Source organism: Gavia stellata, chromosome 4 (assembly GCF_030936135.1).
Source record: "Gavia stellata isolate bGavSte3 chromosome 4, bGavSte3.hap2, whole genome shotgun sequence".
NCBI lineage: Eukaryota > Metazoa > Chordata > Aves > Gaviiformes > Gaviidae > Gavia > Gavia stellata.
The window spans coordinates 2,120,358-2,146,454 of NC_082597.1; the positions used below are offsets into that span (position 1 = coordinate 2,120,358).

The following is a 26,097-nucleotide window of genomic DNA, read 5'->3' on the forward strand; positions in this document are numbered from 1 at the left end:
GGAGGGCAAACAGAGAAAGGTAAGTTTATAAAACAAAACCATCTACCAGATGCTCCTACCTTTGTGGTTAAGCTCAGGTCTAGAGAAAAGGGAGAAAAAGAGGAACATTTAGCAATGGGAAAAGGAAAACAGCCCACAAAAGCAACCGGGTGTTTTGGAGTGGTAATAAGTTGCTTACAGGCTCTCTATAGCTAAGACGGGCATTTCCTTCGGCTCCCTGTACTGGCAGGTGATCACTATGTATGGGCAGATCTGCCTGGGCCGCTCGGCAGTGCTGCCATCAGACACTTCATACACGTAATACTGGGGTGAGAAGGGAAACACAGATGAAAAAACACGTTGAGGAACGAGCGAGGCACCTGGGCCAGCGCTGTGCTCCCCTGCAGCCCGCAAGTGAGCTGTCTGCACAGTCCTGTTGCAAACCTATACCTGGCTCTGCTCGAAGGCCTGGCAGTGGCTGGTCTTTGACGGTACATTGTTTCTGCTCACGGCGACGTGGCAGTCATAGCCAGGAGACGGGCAGGTATAGCTGGTTGTGTAATTCTCAGATACCACCTTGACCTTCCCCTGTGTCAGAAAATTTACCAAAAAAAAAAAAAGAATACATAAAATTGTTTGCAGAAACTTATTTTAAAAGACCCCTGAATCCTCCTTTTCCTCAAAGACAGCGCTGCTGGCAGCCCCACGTTCCCCACTGCGAGGGTCTGTGTGCATTTGCATCCTTCCAAACAGGAGGGCCTGACTTGGCTGAACTCTGCACGGCAGACAAATCAGCACTGCTCAGGAGAGCCAACAGGAGCAGTTTTTCTGTGCCAGCTACAGAGAGCAGGAGCACGTGGGGAGGGGAAAAAGGGGCCACATGCCAGCCCCATGGAGGAATAGAATGGGGCTGTGATCTGAGCCACCTTAGGGTTCCCCCTTCAAATCTCCAAAACGCAAAAGGTGACCCTATGGGGAATTTCTGATCTCAGCGGCGGAATTTGGAAAGTCCTCTGAATCCTCTGCCCCCCTGCAGGCCTCCAGCCAAGCACAGTCTGATCTCTTGCTTTCTAGTCTGACACATCCCATGGTCAAAAGTCCTGACAAGCTCTCAGAGCTGATTTTACACCCCACCCCACCACAGTTATGGGTGACAACGTCTCCTTAAAAACTGCTTGCACTGTATAGTGGCTTCTGAAAACCACTCCACATAAAAAGAAAGATTTACATTTTACCTTAATTAGCTTACAAATGACAATATAGCCTGATTTTCCATGATACCAGGGTCTCGGATGAAGACAGTCTGCATACTTGGAAATATAAACCCCTGTGAAACCAGAGCAATGTAAGATAATGTGAATCATCTGTTGAGTAAAGCTGACTGCCAAAAAAACCCTGTAAAGAGGATCCTCCTCGAGGAAATGGGAATCTCTGCAGAGCCAGTGCTGCAAACCAGAGTAGCACTTGCTGCCATAAAAAGGGTGAAACTCCTTCTGACTCTTTTCCTTTTTTTGACTGCTAGTATGCAACAGCATTATATGTTCCAGGGTCAGCTCTAGGAAAGGAGTTAACCTGGGTTTCTCCTGGGAGAAGTAGCCCAGCTAACGTTAGTTTTGACCACACTACATGAAAACATGCCGAGCGAGGGCTTGTCTCTTACAGGAAGATCTGGTGAAGGGCTTCCAGGTCAGACTGCAAGAGGGGCAGGTACTTTGCTTGATTTGGAGTCATGCAAAGGCAACATGGATGTTTATACATGGGGAACACATGCTGCAGGGGCACAAGAGCAAGCCCTTGGCAGGGCATAGGCACTCCCAGGACCCTTCCTTGGCTCTTTATGGTCCTTCAGTGTCCCAGATGCCAACATGAACCTTCTACCCTGTGACAAGGCCCATTCTGACATGGCTTATTCCCATCCCTTCTCCATGCTCAGGGCGTATCATATGCAGATTTATTGAGGGGGTGTTGGCTCTTCACTCCTGCTTTATATTTGTAGACAAGATGTGTAGAGAAGTACACAGGGGGGAAACAGGGACTGGGCAGGGGACGGGCTACAAAGATACACACCATAATATTCATCTCAGTCCATCAGGACTAAGATATACAGCCAGATAAATAAGCAGTTCCTGCTCGGTTTTGCATTCACTGCCATTGACTGTTAAATAATTAGGTCTCTTGGCCTGCAAAGACTTGCAGGATGAGCACTGGGAGACGTTCTGCTTCTGGCAGAAGGATTTCTTTGAGTAACGTGTCTTGAGGCCCCAGACCTTTGGGCAAGGAACAAGCACAGACTGAAAAGGGCTTCAACACGTCATGATCTGCTCTGGTTATTAACAAGACTTCTGGCAAAAGCTCAGCAATGGACTCTGAAGAGCAAACCAGTGGGGAAAGCTGCCAAAAAGCCATTTTGGTGACAAAGGTTGTTATTAACAAGGGAAAACAACCTGAAATGGAGAGGTGAAAAGACGGTAACATTCTCTGGGGAACTTCCCATCCTCATCTGGTTGAGAAGGCAGAAGGAAAACTGCTGCTTGCTTGATCCAAACAAATGCAGTTTCCCATGTAAGAAACACGGGAGCTTCTGTGGATCTTTGCAGTAAGTAACAAGGCAATACCAGGAGTTTGTGTGGGCTTTTGCTTTTAAAGGAGCTGATACCCCCAGAACAGCGAACAGGTCTCTTGGTCCTCTGAATGGAAATCTTACCTTTTGCTGGGTCACCAAGCGTGGAAATAGAACTGCTGTTTACACGGAGGCCTGTCTGACACACCTCTTTTGCCTTCAAAAGAAGAGACAGCCTCTTTTACCATCTACTTTCAAAGATAAGGGACACAGCTACTGAAATCCATTGCAAGTATTTTACCAACAGGTGAACACCTGCTGAAAGTCTATTACAGGTTGTTACAGTCCCAACACACCCGTGGCGTAAAGAAAACTAAACGCAATGTCCACAGGAAGAATCAACAGGAAGAAAACTTGATGTTTCAGACACTAAATACTTGTATTTATCATTAATTTATGTTGTTACAAAAACCTCCGTGGAAGCAAAAGCTTAGAAGAATCTGGAAAAAATCCAGCATCTCCAGAAACCACTGCAAGCGCAAGGCTGGACTTTGCACTTTCTTTATCTGCGTGGGCAATTTGTGGAAAAATAAACGCAATAGGGCTGGCATGAACGCAAAAGACATTTGCTACTCTGTGCTCACTCCGCCATAGGCACAATGACCGCCTTGGGAGCATCTCACCATCTTTGATTTAATCCACGTCCAAAGCAGATTCATCAAAGTGTGCAAAGTCCAAATGTGAATTGACCAAAGAGTGACAACAGGAGCAGTTTGAACTCATTGTGGGTGAGAAATAAAAGCAAATCAGTCAAACTGTACTCAGTCCTTTATAAGCAACACTGGGAACTCATCTCGCCTAACTTTTGCCTCCAAAAAGGCAAGCGTCTAGCTTAGACTAGCCAGCTAGACTTCCCCTCTGAACAATGGAGAGAGAGGCACCTCCAGAAAGCAATTTAGCCTGAGGATTTTAGATGCCTGCATTAAATGAGGTCCAGCTGTCCTCTGGAGAGCTCCCTCTTTCCTGTACAAGGATCTCAGTCACTTGGCACACACTATGCTAAATTTCAAACAGCTAAAATGAAGTGGGACAATTCTCACTCCCAAACTGAGACTGAAAGTGGTTTATTTTGCTGTAGCTCAGTCCAAACTGAACAGCACTAAACTGCATTCAGGCCACTCTCATTCTGAACAAAACTTCCCTTACAGTGATTTAGCATGGCATCATTAAATCACGTTAAAAGAATTCCCACTAGATTCCCTGAGCATCCTTGTGTAAACAAACTCTTCACAAAATCAAAAGCATCCTTCTGAAAAATGGGCAGGAGTAACTATCTCCCAAAAGCTATGTCAGGCTCTCTCTCCACCTAGCTGGCAAAACCAAGTGAACTTGCCCAAAACCACCTGACAAACTCCTTCTTCTGTCACAAGGGGGTTTTTCTCTTCTAAGTGCACATGAAAGGTTTCACCTGCCTGTACTTGACCATAAATCCACTGGGACAAAGGGACACTCCTTCTGTCTCCCTGCAGAGGGCAAAAGATGCAGCCAAATCTCAAACAGTAATCAACTGGAGAGACAAAAAATAAGATCCATCACTAAAACCTCCCAGGAGCTGCTTTCAGAACTTGTTCTGGACTATTTATACAGTAGTAATTGCACTGGCAACTGGGGTAGGGAGGGCACTTCAGTCAATAGATCTGCCAGGGTTGGTGGGATGGAGCACATGTGCAGGCACTTGGCATCAAACTTCTTAAGCTGAATAAACATTTCAGGTTACCTCTTCTTCATTATCAAACAGGAGAAATGCAAAGGTCTCCTCCAGCTCCTCCTGGCTGTATCCGGCAGCTTCCTTTGCTTGGGCAAAAGCTTTGAGCTGCAAAAGACACAACACACTTTGTTGTAGTCCATTCGTGCCAGAGCCAAGTGACTGAGCGGTACAGGTAACACATGGTGTGAGGACAGCGTGTCCCATGTACCTTTAGCCGTGGCAAATATGAGGCCAGCATGGGGCAGCTGCGAGAAGCTAGGTGATGCTGAACCAGCTCATGTGCCCACACATCATTCCCTCCCCCAGGCACATATACACCCAGTCTCCCACCACAGGGACCCCAATCCACACATCTGTTTCTCCATCTGTCTCTGCCTTTCTCCCCAGCAGAACATGTTCAATGTCCTCCAAAGGACAGCAGGCACATCCAGCCCCACAGTGTCACGCTGTGCTCATCCTGGGGAAGTCCAGCCTTATTCCACCTAGAATAAGAAGCCTAGACCATTTGACTAAAGGGCACATGCTATCATGCAACTACAGCTCAGAGGGTGTGGCTACAGCCAAATAACAGATTACTCCAATTTCTTTTGTCTGATAATTAAAGCAGAGGATGTTCTCAGTGCAGACAGGGAAAACATCATGGGAGCAGAGTTGGGTCTGAGTCCATGATGTTTGGGGCTTTAATAAAAGAAGTTGTAGAAGGATGGGGTTTTTTTTAAACAGGGTTAGAAGATAAGAAAACAACAATCTCATCACTGCTTTTGCTTATTTTGGCTTTAGAACTCACAGGCCAATCAACATATGACTGGATACCTGCTTTCCCAGTTTTTTATCCAGCTCCACAGTGACTATCCCAGATTTAGGCAGCCAAAAAGCTAAGCTCTATTTAATTCATGACAACAAGCAGACTGGTCATCTCCAGTCCCAGAGAAGACAGCCTGTCTTCCATGCCAAGGACAGTGGGAGTGTAGGAATGAAGGCATTTTAAAAGTGGTTCTGTCCACGCCCCAGTCAGCTGGAGAAAGGGAAATGGGGTTAAAACTGGTGTCTGCACAGGTGTGAGGGCAGACAAAAGAAATACTACATGGAAATCTGCCTTGCTGTGAATCAGCAGAAGTACAATAACATTAAAGCTCTCCTGCTAGGTATCAAACCAGGTTTTCAACCTGCCCTGAAGGCCTGCTCCAGGAACTGCTGCTGAACGTTTGGCAACACTGGCTGAATGGACCTTTTGTTCCTGATCACACTGGGAAGGAAGAAGTGCAAGAAAGCAAAGCAAAGCCTCCCTTCAGTCAGGAACTCCAAATGGGGCTCTACAATGCAGGCAGATCAGCCTTTCCTGCAAAGGAAAGACCTGTCAATAAACGAGCATTTACAGATGTCTGCAGCTCCCAAAGAAACGCCACCCTGCCAGCAACACCGTGCTCCCCCACCAGCCTTACCTCACTTAGGAAAACATCATTTTCCACCAGAATTGCTTGGCTGTACTGAAAACCGTCCTGAGATGTGGAGTCCAAGTAGGAGCTCTGCAGCACTGAAACCGCTGTCTGCAAAAGGGAACTCGACTCTTCCGATTCTGGATGAAAACCTGGAGGAAGAAAGCAAAAAGTAGGTGCAAATATTAACTCTGGGCATCCCCAGATGAGTATGGGGCCTCAGCAGAGGCGGATGGCAGCTGAGTGTGACTCACGGCGCACAGGCCTCATTTATCAAGCCCAGATCTCCATGGAGAAGAGTAGCTCAGGGGTTCCCACCGGGAGCAGCAGCTCCCCTCCAGCCATGCAACCCCTAAGTCTTTGTCTGCAAATTAAATCGCCCTTTGGCAGGAGGAATACAAGCTCCCTCGTAAGCCCTTGCCAGTAAGCCCTTAAAGTTTTTCCTTTGCAACAGGGAAAAAAAAAAAAAAAAGAAATTGTTAGCAACTGCTAGAAGCAAAGCCTTGGGGTAAATTAACTTTACACTCTCTGAGCAGGTCAGAGTTTTCTCTTGTGCTAAAAAGTTACTTAGATTCATTGTGCGCTCTTTTAGGGTGTGAGAGTTGATGGCTGCACACAAGGAAAATCTCGGTGCACGTTCAGTTTCTCAGGGTTATCTGTTTTACTATAAAGATCTCCAGGTCTTGAGTGAATGTGGTTTTCAATACCATGACAGCAAGCCTTTCTTCAAAGCCTCAACAGGCAGGGTTTTCTCAAAGCCCAAACTCTCTCAACATCTCCGAAGGAAAACATCCTAGTAAAACACTTCCCAACAGCATCCCACCAAGAAGTCCCAAAGCAGTTGACAAATTAAATATGGACACAGAAACAAAGGAAAGCCCTGCAGTATTTGTGCTCTTGCAGCTGTTAAAATCCAAATATTAAATAAAACAGCCGCTTAGAAACACAGGAAATCCTGGGCTCAGTCTCTGTTGCACATTTAAAAACCTTTATTACTGGTGGTGATTCATGAGCTACGAGATTTCAAATCCCAAGCTGAGTTTGCAACACAGACACATTGAAAAGGTTTATTTCTTCTGACGCATAAACTTTAGAAAATAAAGCAGTCGTCTACAACAAAAGAAATGTAGAACTGCCGAACCCCACCCGAAGAGCAGGTTTTGCACGCTGGTCACTCTTTAAGAAAAACCTCACCAAAATTTTTGAGAACAGATAGATAAGTTCTCATTTTAAGCTCTAAAGCAGAAAGGCCCACATTCCTCTGGTGATGAGCAAGACAGCATCTGTCATCACCCTGCAACCTACTTGGGGTTTTGACTCCTATTTTTAAAGGGTAAGTTTTAATAATTTTTTTTTCCCTCCCCTCAATTAAAAAGAAGAAAAGAAAAGACAGAATCATTCCCTACGTCACAAATCTCGTTATTCCGCTCAAATTACTCCAGAGCAAAAAAGGACCTAATATAAAGAACAGGAAAAATAACAGTTCAAATTGCGTGTATTACACTCATTCAGCTACACTGCTCTAAGCCAGTTCAGCCAGCCTGCACTACGAGACTTAACAGGGGAAGGGAGACAGCGTCTGCATTGTGCCAAGCAAAAGAAAAGCTGGACAAGGCAAAAAGTGGGGGGAAAAAGTATAAAAACAGCTCTAAAAATGGTTCTAAGAAAAGCATGTAGAGGGCAGGCGGGAATGGAAATTGGGAGCACAGAAAGGAAAGTCTTTAAAAGTACTTTTGCCTCTCTCAACGTTGCTCTGGGGTCTTTTGTGCCCTCTTGTATTCACTTTCTAAACCTCCCACTTTCAGGTGATGCCTCTGTAATCACTAGAAGCAGTAAAAAAGCAGGTGAACACAATTTGGCTCTCAAGCACAGAAAAATGAAAAATAAAGAGGTCTTCCAGCTCTCTCTCAGTATTATCGTCTTCTCTCTTTGAGCTTAATGAAGATAGGAAAGGGTGTTAAGTTTGCTCACTTTTTTCCTCACTTGTCTCTCATTTTGCTTTGTGTCTCTCGCACCCTGTGGATCTCAAGGAAGCAGTCAGGGAATTCAGACTCCTCCATGGAAATCAGATCCAGGAATTACATCCCAGCTCACAGCTCTGCTCAAAGGCTTGGACCGAACATAACATCCCTTTTTGCTTCTTGCTGGACCACCACAATGCTTGTGTCCGGAGCCATCCTCTGAGGAGAGACAGCCCTGTCCTCAGCATCTTCTCTGCCAGCCTTAAAAAGCCCAGCTCCCTCGACTGCTCCTCATGTCCCAAAACCACAGGACTGCAGTGGGTGCTATTTAATTTCACAGCTACTGCACCAAACCATCTCACTTTTCAGGGTGTGATATTCTGCTCTTCCTACCGATAGCGCCTCACAACTGCTGCACCATCAACAAGTTTGGGGTCTTGGAGCATGAGAAAGGCCATGTCTGAACGCGCAAGCTGGGAGCCAGTCATGTTTCCATGTGGAGTATGGGAGGCACCGAGTTGACAAAGAGCAATTATGGGGTTAAAAGCCCCTCCGGGTGCAGAAAACATATTGAGGGTGCAGGGTGTTAAATCAGCAAAAGCACTGGATATTCCATATCTCTCAGGGGTAAAAGCTGAATGCTTTAAAAAGAAAAAAGCCTGGGAAGCTCTTGGAAATGCAACATAAACAGCAATTTTGCAGGTGATAACTCAAACATTTGTTCTTCCCTGCAAGTTCAGCTGCAGTGTAAAAATAAAAGTCCAAAAGGGAAAAAGTTGCTGTAGTAATACATAAATACACAAGATGAAACAATCACAGAGCATGGCACCAAGTCCGGCAGCTTGCTGTGACCCTCATCTGCCCTTTCAGATTTAAGAGGCTCCTTCAGATCTGTTCCCACCCTAAGGAAGAGACTGGGCTCACAGAAATACATGCAAAACCCTGATACATCCAAGTTTCATTTGTGGGAGCAGAAGGCCCTTGACAGCCTCAGCGCAAGCTGTGAGGAGGTGAAAGTGAAAGTGCCTAAACCAGAAGTAAAAGTGAAAGTGTCCATTCCCCTCTGAGCGCGTCACCACGCAGCATCCACAGGGAACGGGACCGACATCTCGCACAGGGTCGGTCAGACAGCAGAGATGCATCGCAGGACCGACAGCTGGAGGAGAGTGGGAGAAACCCAGCACAGCTCTGAACCCACAGCGGGTGTTATCCGTGCCCTGAAATCCTTGGGGAGGGGATTCACAGCCTGTCCTGGTGATTTTCTACCTTAATAGCAAGGGAGAAAAACTAGTCGCTCTTGCAGCTATTAACATCAGTTGCCAATGCTGCAAGTAAAACTGATCTTTCCCTCGTGCTGTGGTTGTGCAGAAGTCATCCTCCAAGAGCCTTGCATTCCTTGGAAGGCTGCTAACCTACTTACTCCTTCCTCCTCCTTTTCTAGACTTAAAGCCAGCTCTTTTGACCTTTCCTGCCCAATCACGCCTGCAAATGTCTCGACATGCCCTGTTCTGTCCTCTGCAAAGCATAGGCTAAAGCCAGCCTGAGTGGACGTGCCCCACGGGCAGACACACATGGCCCGTACACATCCCAGGAGCTGCATGCCTTTGTTCTCCTTTCCAATTCAGGGCTCCTGCAGGTGCTGGATGACCATCAGGAGGGCCAACCGAGGCCAAGAGACACATACGTCCCCAAAACCAGGATCCTCTTTCGGCTCATCCATTTTCATGCGACCTCTGGATGGCCTCACCACACAGAGACTTCCGAAGTCAGCCCAGGAGGAAAACCCATGGCTTTCAAACTACTTACATGTACAGACTTGTACAAAGGTTTGCTTTTCTGCCCTGTCTTTTTTTTTTTTTACCTTAAATTTTAGTAGCACTTGCTGCAGACACTGGAATGCTGTCAAATCTCCAAAAATCTGCAAGCCAGCATGGCCAACGCACACTGCACACAGCCACACTGCTCACCTACAGGGCTTTCAACCTCCCCATAGCACAGCTGCTCCTGCATGGTCCCTTCCCACGGCCCTTCTCCACCTTGCTGCTCTTCGACCAGGATTTCCTCCATTTTCCTGGCTTGGTCCCATCGTCAGTATGAGCTGTAACAGCAGGCATCACTGGCAATGTCAGTGCTGGCACCACCACATGCCACTTTGTACCATCAACAGTTCATGTAGTGCCAGCTGAAACTCCTTAAGATCATCCTCCCCACTTCTTCGGCTCTGGTGAAGTCCACTTTCTCTCTTCTTTTTATAATCTCCCATCCTGATTTTGCTGCTCTCACTCTTTAGTTTTACCTTCTAATCATCTCTAGCACGCAGTCATAACAATTATATGAACTGTCCCTTTTAACTCTGCGTTATAAAACTCATGGTACTACGCGCTTGACTAGTAACCGCAAACTTCTTTTAGCTACAGCCTGCTGATGGAGCAGCCACAAAGGTGACCTGGTAAATATACTGACAAAGAAGGATGTCTCTTTTTCCAGGAGTACTGAAACATCCCTGATAAGCTCAGCCAAAACCTCCTTGATGTGGAGCAGTGGTAGAACAAAGAAATTGAGATAAGAAACTGACCTTCCAGGAAAACAAAAGTCAGCCAACAGCTACTCTGGGCACTGATGTCCTACACCCACTTACATCTCGACACCAAAAAGATATGAAAAGTAACTCGCTACCTACCCAAAATGAACTTCCCTGTATGAGATCTCCCAGACAGATCAGACCCTCACTGGGGATGCCTGGCTGACTCCGGACTCGGTGACACGGATCATCTTTGAAGTGAGACTTTTCCATCGCCGATTGGCCCCACTCCTGGGAGTGGTTTGGTGAGTGTCACACTGGTGACACCTCACACAATATATTTATAGCTGCACACACAGGTAAAGGTTCATTAAATATATACTTGCTTTGCTAGCTGGAATTCTGTAATAACTTGTAACATACATATATTTGCTTTACTCTTGTAATATATATACTTTCATTCCTAGTGTAGTGACTTGTAGTATATATTTATATATGTATATATTTGTTTTTACTAATAGTAGCTTGTAGTAATTTGTAATAAAAAATTCTCAGAAACTCAGCCCTCCATGTCCTTACGTATTGCAGAATCCTGAGAAGCCCATGGGCAAGATCTTTACCCACCTGTGGTCAGGTCACCCTCACAGGTCATCACCATGAGTGCTACACCTGCGCAGCCCAACTTTTATAATGAGTCTTGGCTCATTACTGCTGAAGCACAGAAGTCACTTTCCTCTTTCAGTTTAAGCCAAAAAATGAGCCAAATTAAGCCAAAAATCACTATCTCCCACAAATATCTAGGAGCAGGAAGGTGTCATGCCTGCACACTAACAAGACGTTGACTACGGCAGATGCTTTTGACTGTTGTAAAGTATTTTCAGTTAATGACATGATGTAAACTAAGCTTACATTTACTCTCCAGAAGTAATCGGGCTAGGAGACGTAGCACAGACCACACACACAGAATCATTAAGGTTGGAAAAGTCCTGTGAGATCATCAAGTCCAACCATCAACCCAGCACCTCCATGCCCATGAAACCATGTCCCACAGTGCCACGTCCACACGTTCCTTGAACACCTCCAGTGATGGTGACTCCACCACCTCCCTGGGCAGTCTATTCCAGTGTCTCACCACTCTCTCAGTAAAGACATTTTTCCTAATATCCAGCCTAAACCTCCCCTGGCGCAACTTGAGGCCATTTCCTCTTGTCCTATCACTCGTTACATGGGAGAAGAGACCAACACCCACCTCTCTGCAACCCCCTTTCAGGTAGTTGTAGAGAGCGATGAGGTCTCCCCTCAGCCTCCTCTTCTCCAGACTGAACAACCCCACTTCCCTCAGCCACTCCTCATCAGACTTGCGCTCCAGACCCCTCACCACTCGCATGGCCAGCTGATATTAGATGTATTTGCAAACCAATCACCCAAGGCAGACCCCAGAGACCGCTCCGTGCAGCGCAGCAGAGCTATCCCCACCACGGAGCAGGTGTCCTATGCCCATGGGGACCGGTCCAGGGCCCCGTTAGCATGGCACCGAAGCAGAAAATTATTTGCCTTGGCATATTCGAGCCTCTTGGGATTTTCTTGTGGTTTAGCATGGTTCTTCAAAGCCTTTCGATCTCAAAATAGACTTTCCTACACCAGACAAGTGCCTTGTTCCTGGTGCTCCTGCCATTATCAGCAACTTTTACAGCTTTGCTGCTTGCCAGCATCTTTTCCTTTCACTTTCTCACCTTTTTCCTTCCCGTTTTTTCCATTCAGAGACACAGACAACTATTCTAACCTTGTATTTGTCAGGCTGCTAATAAGCAGAGCTGGCTGAAACTGCCATGCGGTAACGGATCTGATCTAAACCGTGTACAACAGAGCCAACACAGCCACGATATTACATGTACCAGAGGCAGATGTTGGGCATGGGATGCATTACCAGGGCAGACTTGTGCTCATGGTCCAGCCAAAACAAGGCCTCTGGCTTAAACTGGGCTGCTGGAGGCACCCATTTGCAGAGATGAGGAGTGAGCGTGTTGGCAAATTAAAGGGGAAAAGGCCTCCCACCGGAGATGGAAAAGGCGGCACAGGTTGTATCACGGGCTGTCTGGCAGAGCCAGGAAGGGCTCTAATAACAAGCAGTATTTCCTGAAGGTCTCACCATGGGTTGCTGCAGATGAGTTCAAAGATCAACTGGACAGATTTGTGGGGGGAAAAAAAAAAAGATCTATTAAATGCAAAGGAAGTCCCTGAGCCACAAACCTGCGCAGCTGGCATGAGTTTTCAGAGGAAGAGCACTGTGCCTTTGTCCTGTTCACGTGCTTTTCCCTAAGCAGCCACTCCTGGAGTTGGGATACCAGCCAAGATGGATATTCGGTCTCAGCTGGGACAGCCTATGAAATCAGCACAAGGTTTTACCCCTGTTCCGATGTGCGTGGAGCCAGGCTGACACCAGATGATGGATATGCAGTGCCACATTAGCGACCATGATAGGAAGCATCTCTTACTCTATGCGGTGCTTTCATGGGCAAGACCAGCAGCTTATTGAGTCAATTATCCTGCAACTGCTACCGGCCTCCTGCAAGTATATCATCATAACACATCATTACAAACCACCTCTCTGCAGCGGATGTTTCCTTGTATTCTCAGAAAGAGAGCGGTTGGCTCACATGGAGGTTCAAGAGCTCTCGTAACTGTGGAGCTATTTTCCCCCAGAAGAACCAAGCATTCAAATTGCTGGGCAGGGGGGAATTTTTGGGTGGCACAGCTCTCTAACATTTGCAATTAGCTGAAAAAAGTAAGCAGGCTGATGCAGCTCCTCAGCCTTAAACCTCGGAGTTATGTCCCTGTTTGGGCTGAGATGCTATCTTTTGCAATCTCCTGGTTTGATGTATTTAAAACACGTTTTCATAGTGAGACAAGGTGATTGCTGTTAAGCTGGAAAACCCAGGTGCCGGATTGTATTTTAAATTACCTCTGGGATCAGGTAGCCCGGGAATGCATATATCTAGGCTGCAGGAGCTTTTTAAATGCTTTTCATCTCAATATCAGAGACTGCCAGTATTTATTTAGATCACTTTTTGGAGTCAGGCAATACAGGGAACCCCTGGCACCCTCTCAGGAGAGCAACCACTCTGCCCAAAGGACAGGCAACCTTTACGCAGACAGCTCCACTTGAGCTCTGCCAACACAGATTTAATCTCACAGCGATAGCTGAATGCATCTAGTTGGTCGGGGAGAAAACACTATTAGTTTCCTCACAGGTAGGGAAGGTTATGTTCCTACACTATGTAAAAAAAACCCTGTGTCATAAGAAATTTCAGCAAACGTGGTTGTTTCAAACTGTGCCCCAAATTCTTACCCAGAGAAGGCAGCCCCAACAAGACCATACATAATTACACAGAAAGCAAGGGAGATAGGCTTGTTTAGCCCAGGGGAGAAAAGCTGGGGAGATCCAACTGCAGCCCACAACTCCCGGATGGAGAGTCACAAGGACGATGGAGCCTCTCTCCTGGCACCGGCAGATGGAAAAAATAAGGGGAAACACCTCAAGTTGCACCTTGGGAGGTTCAGACTGGACGACAGGATGAATTTTTTCCCCGGAGGGTGATGCAGCCTTAGGACAGGTCGCAGAGAGGTGGGTGTCCCCATTCTTGGCTGGGCAAAGCCACAGCTGCCCCACTCTGATGTTGGTGAAAAATATACTCGGAGTAGAGTTCTACACCAGAGAAACCTTCCAGGTAACACTTCTTTGATTTTATAACCTCCCTCCTGTTACTTTCAGCTGCTCATGTAATTGAGGATGCGGTTATTATAGGTCTTCCCTCATTAACTCATTGAACAGACAGTTGTTGCTGTCTATCATCTCAGCAGATGCTCCTCAAAGCCCCATCCTGCCACAGCTCCCTTCTCCTATCATCTTATACAGGGTTGCCACCTGTTGTGGATTCACTCAGCTGCAGGTGTCTGCATTGACTCTTCCCAAATCTAGCACCAGCACAGATATTTGAGCACTTGGACAACTAAAGACAACACTTTCTTTGCAAACCAGCCAGCCAAGTGATTCTCCATGCGAGTGCAGTAGCCCCATGGCCTAAGACAGCCAGAGTTGATGTGCTTTGACCTTGTGGGAGAGCTGTAGACAAGTGCCCAGCAAACTAAAAACCCACTGATGACAGGCTTGCCTTTGCTAGGTTACATTTTGAGATCCTTTGTGTGCAGCCCACAGACGCTATGTCGAAACCCACATGTTGAAACCCAGCCAACCACACAGGACCTGCAGAGCAACATCCAGCCCTCCAAGAAACATCAGCCCACCGCCACACAAACTGGAGTTCATCTGCTGCCTCCTGGAACCCCAAAAAATTGATGCTAGGGACATCCTGGATCTAAAGCCCACGCGCTGTCAAGACGACTGCACACGCTGCAGTGACATCCAGGGTCTCCTGACACACAGGCAGCCTTGTGAGAGCAACAGCAATGGTTTGCATGTTAAAAACATCCTCCCCAAGGCAGAACTCCCCCATTAGGGAAAAGAAAAAAAAACCAAAACCAACAAATTGTTTGCGCTGGGAGAAAGCGGGTATACAGTTCCCCTGCCTGAAATCCTGCAGCTGCATTCCTCCAGACTGCTAGTTACTTACTCCTTTTGCCTTTGAGCAAGCCCAAAAACCTCCCAAACAGGGATATATCCTTCCTTAGGCGTGGTTTGTTGCATTACTTTTGCTCTCACTACAGATGCTCTCCTTTCAGCATTGACTTTCTTTCTCCCGGTCTCTTGTTCTGCTTGATATGGCAATAGAGCTCTAACCACACGCTCTCTATGGACCCTTTGGATGCGGAAATTACCAAGACGTAGTTTCAAATAAAAACAGAACCAAAGCCAAGTACTAAAATCCCCATACACCCGCACACTCACTCCACACACCCAATCAGAACTAGTGGGTAATTAACTCACCACCAAAAAACCCCCGCAAAAAAGCCAAGCTGCGAAAACAGCATTTACCAAAAATAATAAACATTTCACTTTCTTGGCTCAAAGCGATTCTAACCAAGAATAATCAGTTGGTCACTCTGGCAGGTGCCAGCGTGACCAACATAGATATTTCATGTAATAAAACCAGATCATTCCACCAAAGATGTAATCCCACATGCATTTCGGTGGGTGGCTACAGTGACCTATGCTAGCCCTTGCCCAAGTGCTCCTTCTCTTCTCCTCCTGGCACAGCTGGGGCTGTGCAATGAAGAAAAACAGCAAACTGCAGCAGAAAATAAAGTAAAAGAGGCTATTTTTAATCCAGATAGGCTCAGCAATCTGTATTACTGCATGACTCCACAAAGAGTTGTGCCAACACAGCTTGAAGTCGGGTGGGATGCGGATGTTAGGGGGTGTCGGGGGTGAGTGTCTGGGAATGGGGAACACTTAAGCTAGCTCTGCTACCACCAAAACCACCAGGTTTAAGAGGAACACTAAAAATAGACCAAACTAGTACGTAAAACCAGTTTCAGAGCTGGGTAATACAGTCTCTGGTCCTAGGTGAGTACTTACACTTCTTATCAGAGCAGATAGGAAATTCTCTGACAAAATGATTTTTCGATTGGAAAGCAACAATTTCTGTGAAATCAGACATTTTCTTGACAGCACACTATATGTAATAAATTTGTTCAAGTGCAGACCAGTAACTTCCAGACTCAACCACAGGATAGCTAGTGCCAGTAGAGCCCCATGTTTGTCACCAGTCTCTTACAAGCACTGTAAAGAGATCTATTGAGCAGCATTGACCAAACGCTTACGGTAAAACCATAAGGTTAATATTCTGACTTGAATCCCCCACAGAGCAGAACTTCACCAGCATCTCCTGCATCCACAATGAGCACCAAACCACTGGGCTACTGATTATTCTGGGCTAGAAAGGCTTTCTTGCACGTTTTTTTTTTTTAAAAATAAACTTTGTTCCCATGGAGTAAGGAACATGTTTTATAACTATTTTTGTGCTGTCCACCCTCCTACCTGCTCCATCTATCCCAGATTATTCCTGCTTAAGGAATGCAGACCCACAGCTCGGCAAACCCCGCTCCTAACTGAGCCTCTGTGGGAAAATTTTTTTAGGAACAATCTGGGAGCAGAACCGCACAGGACCAGAGCAGAAATGTATTTTTCCCCCTCTTCGAAGGCCAATTTCCAGCCCTGCAGGGAAGCGCCGTTGCTCCAAGGGGAGAGCAAAGAGACCTTCCAGCCTTCAGCTCCCCACGCCAGTTTGAGAGAGGGAGCAGCAAACAGCCGATCTGTTTGTATTTCTATATCCTGCTCCTGAAGGGCACCTGTATTGACCAGCACAGCTCCCCAAGGACAGACCAAAAGCGTGCGCAGCCACAAAACCAAGAAGGACGGCAGCTCTCCCAGCTGCATGGGCCTTGGGGTCAGCTACTGGCGCAAGTGGGAGCTTGGAAAAGTCAATGTGTCCCCAGTGAGCCAGTCGAAATTAAGTAAAAAAGCTGCTTTCTAGGTGCCCAAGGCCTCCAGGCGCCCAGGGGCTCGGGGCAGGTGCATCCAGCCCTGGCCCGGGGGCTGCTCCCCCTCACCCGGCGAGGAGCAGGCACCTGCCTCAACCTCGTCCCCACGGGGCCGGTCAGCCCCAGCTTTGGAGAATGAGAGGGGCAAAGCCAGCTTGGCCTCTCCTCCCTAGACGAAGGGTGCGATGGAGCCCGCCGCCCTCCCCGTGGCTCGGTCCCGGCCCGCCCCCCCGGCCCTGCTCACCCGTGCCCGGCCCGCCGGTCTCCTCGTCCCGCCGCTCGCCCATGGCCGAGGCTCCCTCCTCGCCGTTCCCCGCCGCGCCGGCCCTCACGCCGCCCGCATGCCGCCCCGCCCGGCCCTCGGCGCGGCTCCGCTCCCGGTGGGGCCCCGGGAGGGCGCGGCGCTACCGGGCCGGGCGGGCCGGCGGGCTCAGGCGACGCGGGGCGGCATGCGGGGCGGGAGCGCTGCGGCCCGCCGCCATCCGCCGGCCCCAGGAAGTGGAAGGGCGCCGCGGAGGGATGGCGCGGGCGGGCGGGGAGGCAGGGCCGGGGCCGGGGCCGGGGGCGGGCGGCGGCAGCGGGGAAAAAAACAGAAAGTGAAAACTGAACCGGAAAGAGAGCGCGGCCGCGCCCGCGGCTTTCCTCTTCCCGCGGGTCACCGCCGCGCCGGCACCGGCCTTCGGCGGCCCTTCCCGCCGTCCCCTCAGCGCCCCCTCCCTCATCGTTCACCTCCTGCGGCGGGCACCCTCCCTCGCCTCAGTCTGTCCTCCGGCCCCTGGGTTTGGGCTCACCTCAGCCCCTTCCCTGCTCACCTCAGCCCCTTCCCTCCTCCCTCCAGTCTTCACCTCCTGCCCTGGGCCCCGTCCCTCACCTCAGTCCTTCCCCCGGCGCCTTCTTTTGGACCTTCCCTCAGCCCCTCAACCCCTTTCCTCCTCCCCTCACATCACACCCTGGGCCCCTCACCTCGGCCTTTCCCCCTCAACGCCTTCCCTCAGCCCCTTCCTTTGGCTCTTCCCTCAGAGCCTTCCCCCATTTTTCTTTAGCCCTCCTGGCCCCTTCCCTCATCTCCTCACCCTCTCCCTGTGGCCCTTACCTCAGGGCCTCCCTTCAGCCCCATCCCTGTCCCCGCTGCCCCCCCTGGGGTGAGGTACCCTCGGGGCCCCTGGCAGGGTGGCTCCAGGCCCCGCTTCATGGCAGCAGCCCCTGGGCAGTGGGGTTGCTCGGTCACCCCTTTTAAATAGGATTTTCCACAGGGTGTTAAAAGGTGCCCGGTCCCCCCAGACACTCTGGGTTCTGTTCCTCTGTTGAAAACGTGTGTGGCCCAGGGGTAGATTTGCTTCAGGAGCAAGGCGGGTAAATGAATGTTTCAGCAGAAAAAGTAGATAAATAATCCAGTTGTTCTCCACCACCTGGGACCTGTCTAGATCAGCCCGGCTGGGAGACGGTTTATCACTTGAGTAGCTGCATGTAAACCACTAGATCAGGTTGCTCGAAGCCCAGTTCAACCTGACCTTGAACACTTCCAGTGATGGGGCATCCACAGCTTCAATGTCTCACCACACTAAGCGCAAAACATGTCTTCCTTATGTCCAGTCTAAACCTACCCTCTTTCCGTTTAAAACTGTTGCCCCTTGTCCTGTCCCTACAGGCCCTGGTAAAAAGTCTTTTTCTGTCTTTCTTATAAGCTCCCTTTATATACTGAATATATATGTATTGATTAGATTGTAGCTTTCTAGCTGCACAATGGCTTCCAGCTCCTCCTTGTTACCCATGCTGTGTGCATCGGTATAGAGACACTTCAGCTGGGCTATCAACCGCAACATCTTTTTAGAGAACATGCCCTAATTCCTCTGAGGCATTTCACTGGTGTTTCCTTGTTGGTTCCTAATGCATCAGCAGCCCCTGGCTCTTCTCTGTTGCTCAAAACTCCACCCCCCTTCCTCGCCAAGTCCAGTTTAAAGCTCTCCTTACAAGTCTGACCAGTTTGTTACTGAAAACTCTCTTGCCCCACTTGGTCAGGTGAATCCTATAATTTCTCTCCTCCTTCCTAAACCACTTCCTCTGACTGGGAGGATAGCGGAGAATACCACCTGTGCTCCAGATCCTCTTAATGTTGCTCCAAGGGACATATAGTCTCTTTTGATGATTCTGAGTTGCCTCCTCACGGTATTGTTGGACCCTACGTGGAACAGTAGGAGTGGATGATAATTTTTAGGGTTCGCCATGCTCAGCAGCCTCTCAGGGACGTTGTGAATGCAGCAAATAGTCAATGTTGCAGTAGATGTTGGAGCAGGGAACAGGGCGATCTGGGCGTGCCTAACCTCTTGTGCAAGGGGTTCTGTGAACACAGCGTGCCAAATCATGGGTCAACGGTTGTGTTGCGTGAACGCCCGTTTCGCCATACCGAGCAATGAGTCTGGTGGGTGCTTGGAGGGGAGCCCACCCAGGATTTCAGGTACTTGTGGCAATGAGCCATGGCTGACGGTTTGGCTGGAGATCTGTGGCTCTGTGTCTGCACAGCAATGTGCGTCGTGGACGCGCTGTGCTGTCACCCAGCTGAGCTAAAAAATTTATGGAGAGGCTGATTCCCGATCCTTGCTGGTGTTTCCACAGCCTGATTGGGTGCCTCTGTGCTTGGCTCCCCAGCACCCAGGCTCTAGTTTAGCTTTGCTGACCTCGTCGGGTATATTTTCGCATGCTGGGGTAGTCATAGCCTTTGCAGGTAAGATTGACAAACGAAGGAAAAAAGGAGAAAGAACAATGAGACGATGATGTGACAGCTCACTTATAAGTCACTTATTACTCAAAGCAATGCTGCAGGTCAGTAACGTTCAGTTACAGATATTTCACCCATCCTAAGAATTTGCTACTGCAGCAGAGAGTGCAAATTGCAACTACCCAGTGAAAAAAACGAAGGCACAGGGAAGAGTAAGTGATTTTTCTGGTGTCCTACAGTCAGTAAGGGCAGCGTCAAAAGCAATCTTGTGCTCTGACCGCATAGCAGTGTGTCTCCAATTTGCCAGATCTGCTGATTTTTCTAGCTCCTGATGATATATCAAAGACTGGAATTCTTGCTGGTGTTGCTGGTCCTAAACACAGCTAGCCTAGGAGTAAGCAAAAAGGCTTTCCGTGTTCCCATGCCATAGTACTTGGGCAAGGTGAGACGGAAATATCCTTGCAGGGTCAGTGTCCCTGGTTGCCCTGTGAGGGTGGAAGATAAACAGCCCCGTGTAACTCTGTTCCTCTCCTAGGAGGCAGGAGAAGGGCTCTGAGCTTCTGTGGCATCTGTAAGGAAGAGGAGATCCACAGTCAGAGCACCTGGGTTTCCACCTCAAGTGCGACTGTTCATCTGCCACCACAATGAAACACGAATATTTTACTATTAGGAATTATTTCTGATGAGGAAATGTAGAATTTCTGGTGAGAGCTCCTTTCTCAATGATCTATTCCCGTTTCATCTATTAGAAAAACAAGGAATTTGAGGGAATTTTGTCATCCTTTTGCTAGGGAGAGTAACTGGAGCCTCTGGAGGTCAGACCATTTCTAACTGGAGTTTCTATGTCGCTGTTTGGTGCCTCACGCCTTTTCGGGCGGTGGCACGTGTGGTCTGTGCAAGATGAGAGCCCATGATCTAATTGTGGTGGGGACCTAGTTCCTGGCAATACTCTATTTTGGCTTTGAAAGAATGACTCATAAAGTTCTGGCATACTTGCAAGTCTAAAATAAAGAAGCAGTCATTTGAAGATCTATTTCCTCTTCTATTCAGAAAAAAAAGAATGATGCCTGCGGATGCTGTCAGTCACTCTGTGAAAGAAAATAGTTGCAATTAAATGAGTCAACTGGGAGGTGGAAGCAGCAGTTCCTGAAAACGACAGTGTCCTCCTGCTGAAAGACAACACACAACGATAAAGCAAATAATTAGGTTTGAAATCATTATTGACTGTGTGGGGCAGCATCAGGAGTCCCAGTTGCTGCGTGAAGTGTACAAACACAGCCTGCAAATGCCGGATGGCATAGGACCTGCGGGATCCCTCCACTTTTCCTGCCATATGTGAATCATGGGACAGCAGATGACACCAAAATACATGGAAACATTGAGTTTCTCTTTGATTTTCTCCTATTTCCTTATAATATGTGGCATGAGAGATTGGTTTGGTTTTTGCTTGGTTTCCTAAGGAAATGAGACTTGTGATCGTACTATTTCTGTCTGTCTGTCTCTTCCATTAACTTTTGAAGCTATTAGACAGTTTCAGCCCAATTTGACAGCAAGGTAGTGGTTTCACAGACTGTTTTTTTCAATTTTCTAGAAAATCAGTGGGCTGCTGGAGGACCCTCTTCCTCCCCTGCTCGTGAGAACATCCAAAGGTTGAACCGTTTCCTTAGCTGTTGCGGAGGGAGTCCACATGGGAGGAGGTCACCAGTGGCTCAAGGTAATTCTGAATAAATATTTGGGCTTGTGTAGACCTCAAAGCCAAATAACGAACCCCATGGCTAGCTGATGCCCAGTGTGATTGTTCTTTCATTGGCATGGCTCTTGGGACAGATTAAAGCGGGTCTAAAAGGTAAAATGCAAGCACATGAAAAAAACATGGGTGCCTTTTTGGAGGGTGCTGAAAACCCTGGTGTTCCTCTGCTGCAAAGATTTTGGACAGATGTGTCCAGAGGGGAGAGGGACAACTGCAGAAACCAAGAGGAACCGCAGGCAAGTGGCTACAGCAGGGAGAAGAGGCAAGATGGGCTTCTGTCGCAGCAGGATCCTAGCATGGTTTTATTTCAGGATGAAGTTTCCCTTCCCAGGTAGTGTTTTCAGGAATGAAGCAGAGCAGGACTGTTCCTGACTGATCTTTTTGTACAAGTCTGCACCAAGAAATTGCCTGGTTTTGAAAAGAAATGAGCCTGAACCAGAAGCCTCCCTAGATGCAGCATCACCAGGCCAATCTGGAGGGTCAGATAGGCCCCAGCATCTGTTATTTGAGGAACTTCCGATGTGGTGTGGTAAAATATCAAGTTTAGAGCCATTTGGCTTGGGAAGTGTTGGCTCAGGACCTTAACTGAAAGTGGGGAAAGAGAACTTGTGGGCTTGTTTGACCTCTTTGGTAGCCCGTTATGTTTGGTCATTCCTGCAGGTATGCCCAGAAAAACTGCAGAGCTCTTTTTAAAGGTGTCATGTTCAGACCATGAAAAGTTTATGCAAAGACTTCTGGGCACCTGAGAAGAGGTGGGAGCAGGCAGCTAGCTCAGAAATGGCTGCTGCACACCACCACAAAGTTTGAGTCCTTCTGATTTAATCCAGGTGGACAGAAAGAGGTTTGCTCCCACTCATTTCTGCTCTACTCTATTTTCTGTAAAGGAGTGTCAAAGCAAACTGCAAGGAAAAGCGTGAAAGGCAAAGTCAGGAGCTTCTTGACCCAAAGGTCTACTTTATTCTACAACAATATCAAGGTGTATGTCATCCCCCATAAAGCTGTCTTGCCCCACCCTTCACTTGATTCCAGCAAAACTCCCATAATCACTTCGGGATCTTGAAGCAAGAGAACAAAATTTTGCCCAAGACCTTTAGTTTTGTCATGTCTTTCAATAATAGGGGAAAGTCTTCAAAAATACCACAGCCGATACCATCTACAGCTCTAAACAGATGCAGGAATCCTCCAGCACGATGATGTATGTGTGCGGTTTCTCTGAGAATGAGTGTAAAGTTTCTCGCATGCTTTCCAAGTCTGCGGGTGACAGACAGATTGAGATTAAATGCAGAGGATTATTACTCCCAGAGAAATAGCTGATTGAGTCTTCTCCCTCAAAATCTTCCTTCTTACCTTCCCAGCATATGCTTATCTAGATAGGCCAGCGCATTTTCCGAGCCTACCGATCTGTCAAGACTCTTCCATCTCTTCGAGGAAATCCCAAGTAACTCTCCACGACATGCCTATTAGTGACATGCTGCTTCTTGCGTTTGTTGGAAAATGAGTTGTATTTTTTCACTGCCATTGAACTCTGGTGTTTGCTCACGGTGTATTTGTGCAGTCTACACCTCTCACTGTAAAGCACAGTTAAGATTTTCGGTTTCTGGTTTGATTTATTCTTGTGTTTGTTTTTTTGGCTATTTTGGTATCTTGCAACTTCCTAAGAAACCAACTTTTTCTTTGAGTTGTGATGACAAACACTTAAATAGTTCTAGCTACACTGGGGAATCAGAACCAAAGGTGTTAAAACAAACAACCAACCCCCTACAAAAGCCTGTAACAAAACCCAGCTTGTTTTATGGTGTTTTCACAACCGTGTAAAACCACACACCGCACAGGCAGCTACAAGGTCCACTCAGGAAATGAGTCAAAGATGACAAGAATGTGACAAAGTGCAGATGAGCATTTTCAGTGGTGAGCAAGCGATTTTTTTTCAAGTCTCTGCCATTTCCCCCCCCTTTTTTTTAAATCATTACTGAAGTAGTTATTAAAAATTAATAGCTGTGCTGCTTACCCTGTATTTTTGCAATGTAAACTTGGCAATCTCTGAAGATAGAGTCTAAGCATTAATTATTACTCCTTACCAGGCACAAGACTGGAGCCAGGAGATAAAAGCTCTTTCTGTAACCAAAATGCTACAATTTGATCATGGCAAAACAAGACAGCGTGTTTGAGACCGTGCAGATCTTCTAAACAGAGCATCTTTTTCTTCTCTTGCAGTAATCCTGCAGTAATTAAAGAGAGGGAGCATTTGCAACTGAGCTGATATCGGCTTGTGTGAGGCTAGGGTTGGTCGTACCACTCTTATTTCAGACTATCTGCAGATGCAGGCGAGTGATCCTGTTCAGCTAAGTGATATTTACCGTGGATTATTTTCTCATAGATGGAAATTTAGATTGTATCCATGATCCTCCTCCGCAACTGCTTCTTTCCCGCTTTGACTGTGCTATTTCCAACCTCTCATCTATCTCCTTCCATGTAATCCTGCATTCTCCCTACAGAAGAGCCAGGTGAGGCTGAAGAGGTGTTGTCTGGTCTCAGAGAACAAAGTTTCTCCTGCCATGAGCCACATCAGCCCATGCAGTGATGCTTAAACATCCGTTTCTGCTACGGTGCTGGCATGCCAGCTCTTTGCATCTTTAGATAGGGAATGGAAACCCTGAAAAACTTAAAAGCAGTTACACAGCTATCTCAGCCTGCCTGTGAGGCTGGCATGAGTGGCTGCAACATACGGACAGAACAGATAACATCTGGTGTTTTGAGAGGTCCCACCCTGGGCTAATTCTCGTACTGTTGCAGCTGACAGGGTGTAGCAATTTTAGTTTTTATGCAGTTAGTGCAGACATACTTGATTTTCTTACTACGTGAAAGTGGCAGCAGGTCCACCACTGTGCTGACCAGAAGTTTCCCACTGGAGTTACTTAATATCATCCTCCAGCAAAGGAAAATTTGTTTCCTTCAAAATTAGTATTTTCAGGTGAAAAAATGTCCATGGCTGGAAAACATTGATTTTTCCCTCAAAGCAGAGAACAAGCACAGGGTGGATTTTCATTTTACAAGTGTAGTCACTGCAGAATAGTAAGAAGCAATAGAATTTTACATTTTTTTTTTCTAAAAATGTAATTTTAATTTTTTTTTTTTTAAATATGGTTTCATCCTTTATCCTGCTGTGGATGGAAAGGGGAAGCAGGTGTTCTTCAGCTGGCTGTGTACGCTAGAGCATAGCTCCCAACCACCTGAGGAACGCACATACACATGCAAAGCAGGTGGGCAAAATGAAAAACATGAACAGAATTGCAAATGTATGGCAGGAAGGTGAAGTAAACGAATCCTGCAGAATCCCTCCTCGGAGGAGCAGCTCTCCTTGCAGATCTGCTCCTGCAGAGATTGTTTGGGGTGAAGGGGATTTTTTTTGTTTTCTGTTTTTAATCCATTTCTTATGTCTCCTTGCTTACTTACTCCAGCAATTTGGGAAGAACGTCAGGGGAAGACTGCAAGACTGGGAGCGTAATAAAAGTAGGACACACAAGAAAGCTGATACATGCCTCCTCCTTCAAGACCTGGATGTAAATGAGAAATAACACTATTGCATGGCAGTTGCCCAAGCTGCAGGCAGCTGTTGACAAAGCTTGGCTCCGCTCGTGAATTCAAGGCGTCAGTGTTTTGGGCACATGGCACCTTTTTGAGAGTTCAGGAAGCGCAGAGTCAAGTTGCGTTTCTCAAACCAGCACCCAAATTTAACTCCTTGCCCACACAGACGCCAACCCACAGGTCTGGTTTCTCTTCGGGTAAGTTGCTTTGCCAAGGCAAAACAAACATATGGGCATCAAGGCCTCTTACAAAGTCCTCATAAATATCAGCTACCTAAATAATCTGATGGGAATTAGGACAGCAAATGCTTTGTATTTCTGGATGTGATTACGTGAGTGTGGGGCAGGAGGGGGAACCTGGCACACAGGGGAAGAAAATCCAGGGATGAATGGCAGATAACTGCACAGCCTGGCTTCTTTCCCCTACATTTCTAATGCAAAGAACAGTAATTTAGAGACGGAGGAGGAGGGGAAGGTGGAAGATGAAGTCTGTGCATTGCCTGGCTCTTTGATTTCAGTCCTAGGTGATAAGATAGGAGAAACAGAGGAGAATGTGGAAGATTTTAGGGCAGTTGCTGACATTTATGTTCGTATTCCGGTGTGATAATGTTCATGTTTGGCTCCTGTCTCCTGCTGTATCTTCTCTCCCACTCTGTGACCCTGGGTAACTGATCAGCAATTTGTTGATGAGCTGCAGTTGCTATGTAGGGCTCCCGAGCCAAGGAAAGGGATGTGCTTGGAGCCGTGTCCCTGTGGCAGGTGAGCTGATGTGATGGGGACTGGATACCTGAGACACCAGCAATGCTGTTGATGGTTTCATCAGCATGATCAAGACTGGTATGTGGCTGTTTTCTGCAGGTCCTGCTGCTGCCTCCATGTGGGCACAGTTATTTTGGAAGATTTAAAATAAAAATTGTAAGGAATGCATCTTATGCCAGCTCCTACCCTGAGAGAGCAGAGATCTTGGGTAGACAGTGGAGAAGTGGCAGAGAAGGGTTGCGCTCTCCTGGGTGAATGAAGTGGGAATCAAGTGATTCAGGCTGTAATTTCAGCCTTTCACTGATTTGTTTTTGTAATCTTTGGCAAATCAGTTCACCCTTCTATCCTTCTGTTTCCTCTGTCTTACCTACTTGTAAATTTTGCAGAGCAGCCATCGACAGGACAACCCAGCAAAACCAGAGAGCTCAATCATAATACAAGTAACTAAGAAATGCCAGTCCTTACGGAGAGGCCAGGAGGCCCGTCTCCCTGCTCCGCGTTGCACGTCTGACGTGCTGTTTCCAGGAGGTCGTATCATCAATGACATAATTACCAAGGAACT

General features: G+C 47.5%; 1 protein-coding gene across 1 annotated transcript in view; it reads right to left on the reverse strand.

The window, feature by feature from the left end:
* Positions 1-17,013, reverse strand: part of TASOR2 (transcription activation suppressor family member 2) — a 42,702-nt gene extending 25,689 nt beyond the window's left edge. Inside the window, exons 1-7 of the mRNA XM_059815997.1 lie at positions 16,971-17,013; positions 5,750-5,895; positions 4,317-4,412; positions 2,684-2,756; positions 1,215-1,306; positions 179-303; positions 60-79 (exon numbers count right to left, since the gene is read on the reverse strand). Of these exons, the coding sequence (XP_059671980.1) occupies positions 60-79; positions 179-303; positions 1,215-1,306; positions 2,684-2,756; positions 4,317-4,412; positions 5,750-5,895; positions 16,971-17,013 (595 nt within the window). The remainder of the gene's footprint in view (positions 1-59; positions 80-178; positions 304-1,214; positions 1,307-2,683; positions 2,757-4,316; positions 4,413-5,749; positions 5,896-16,970) is intronic.
* Positions 17,014-26,097: the final 9,084 nt, after the last annotated feature.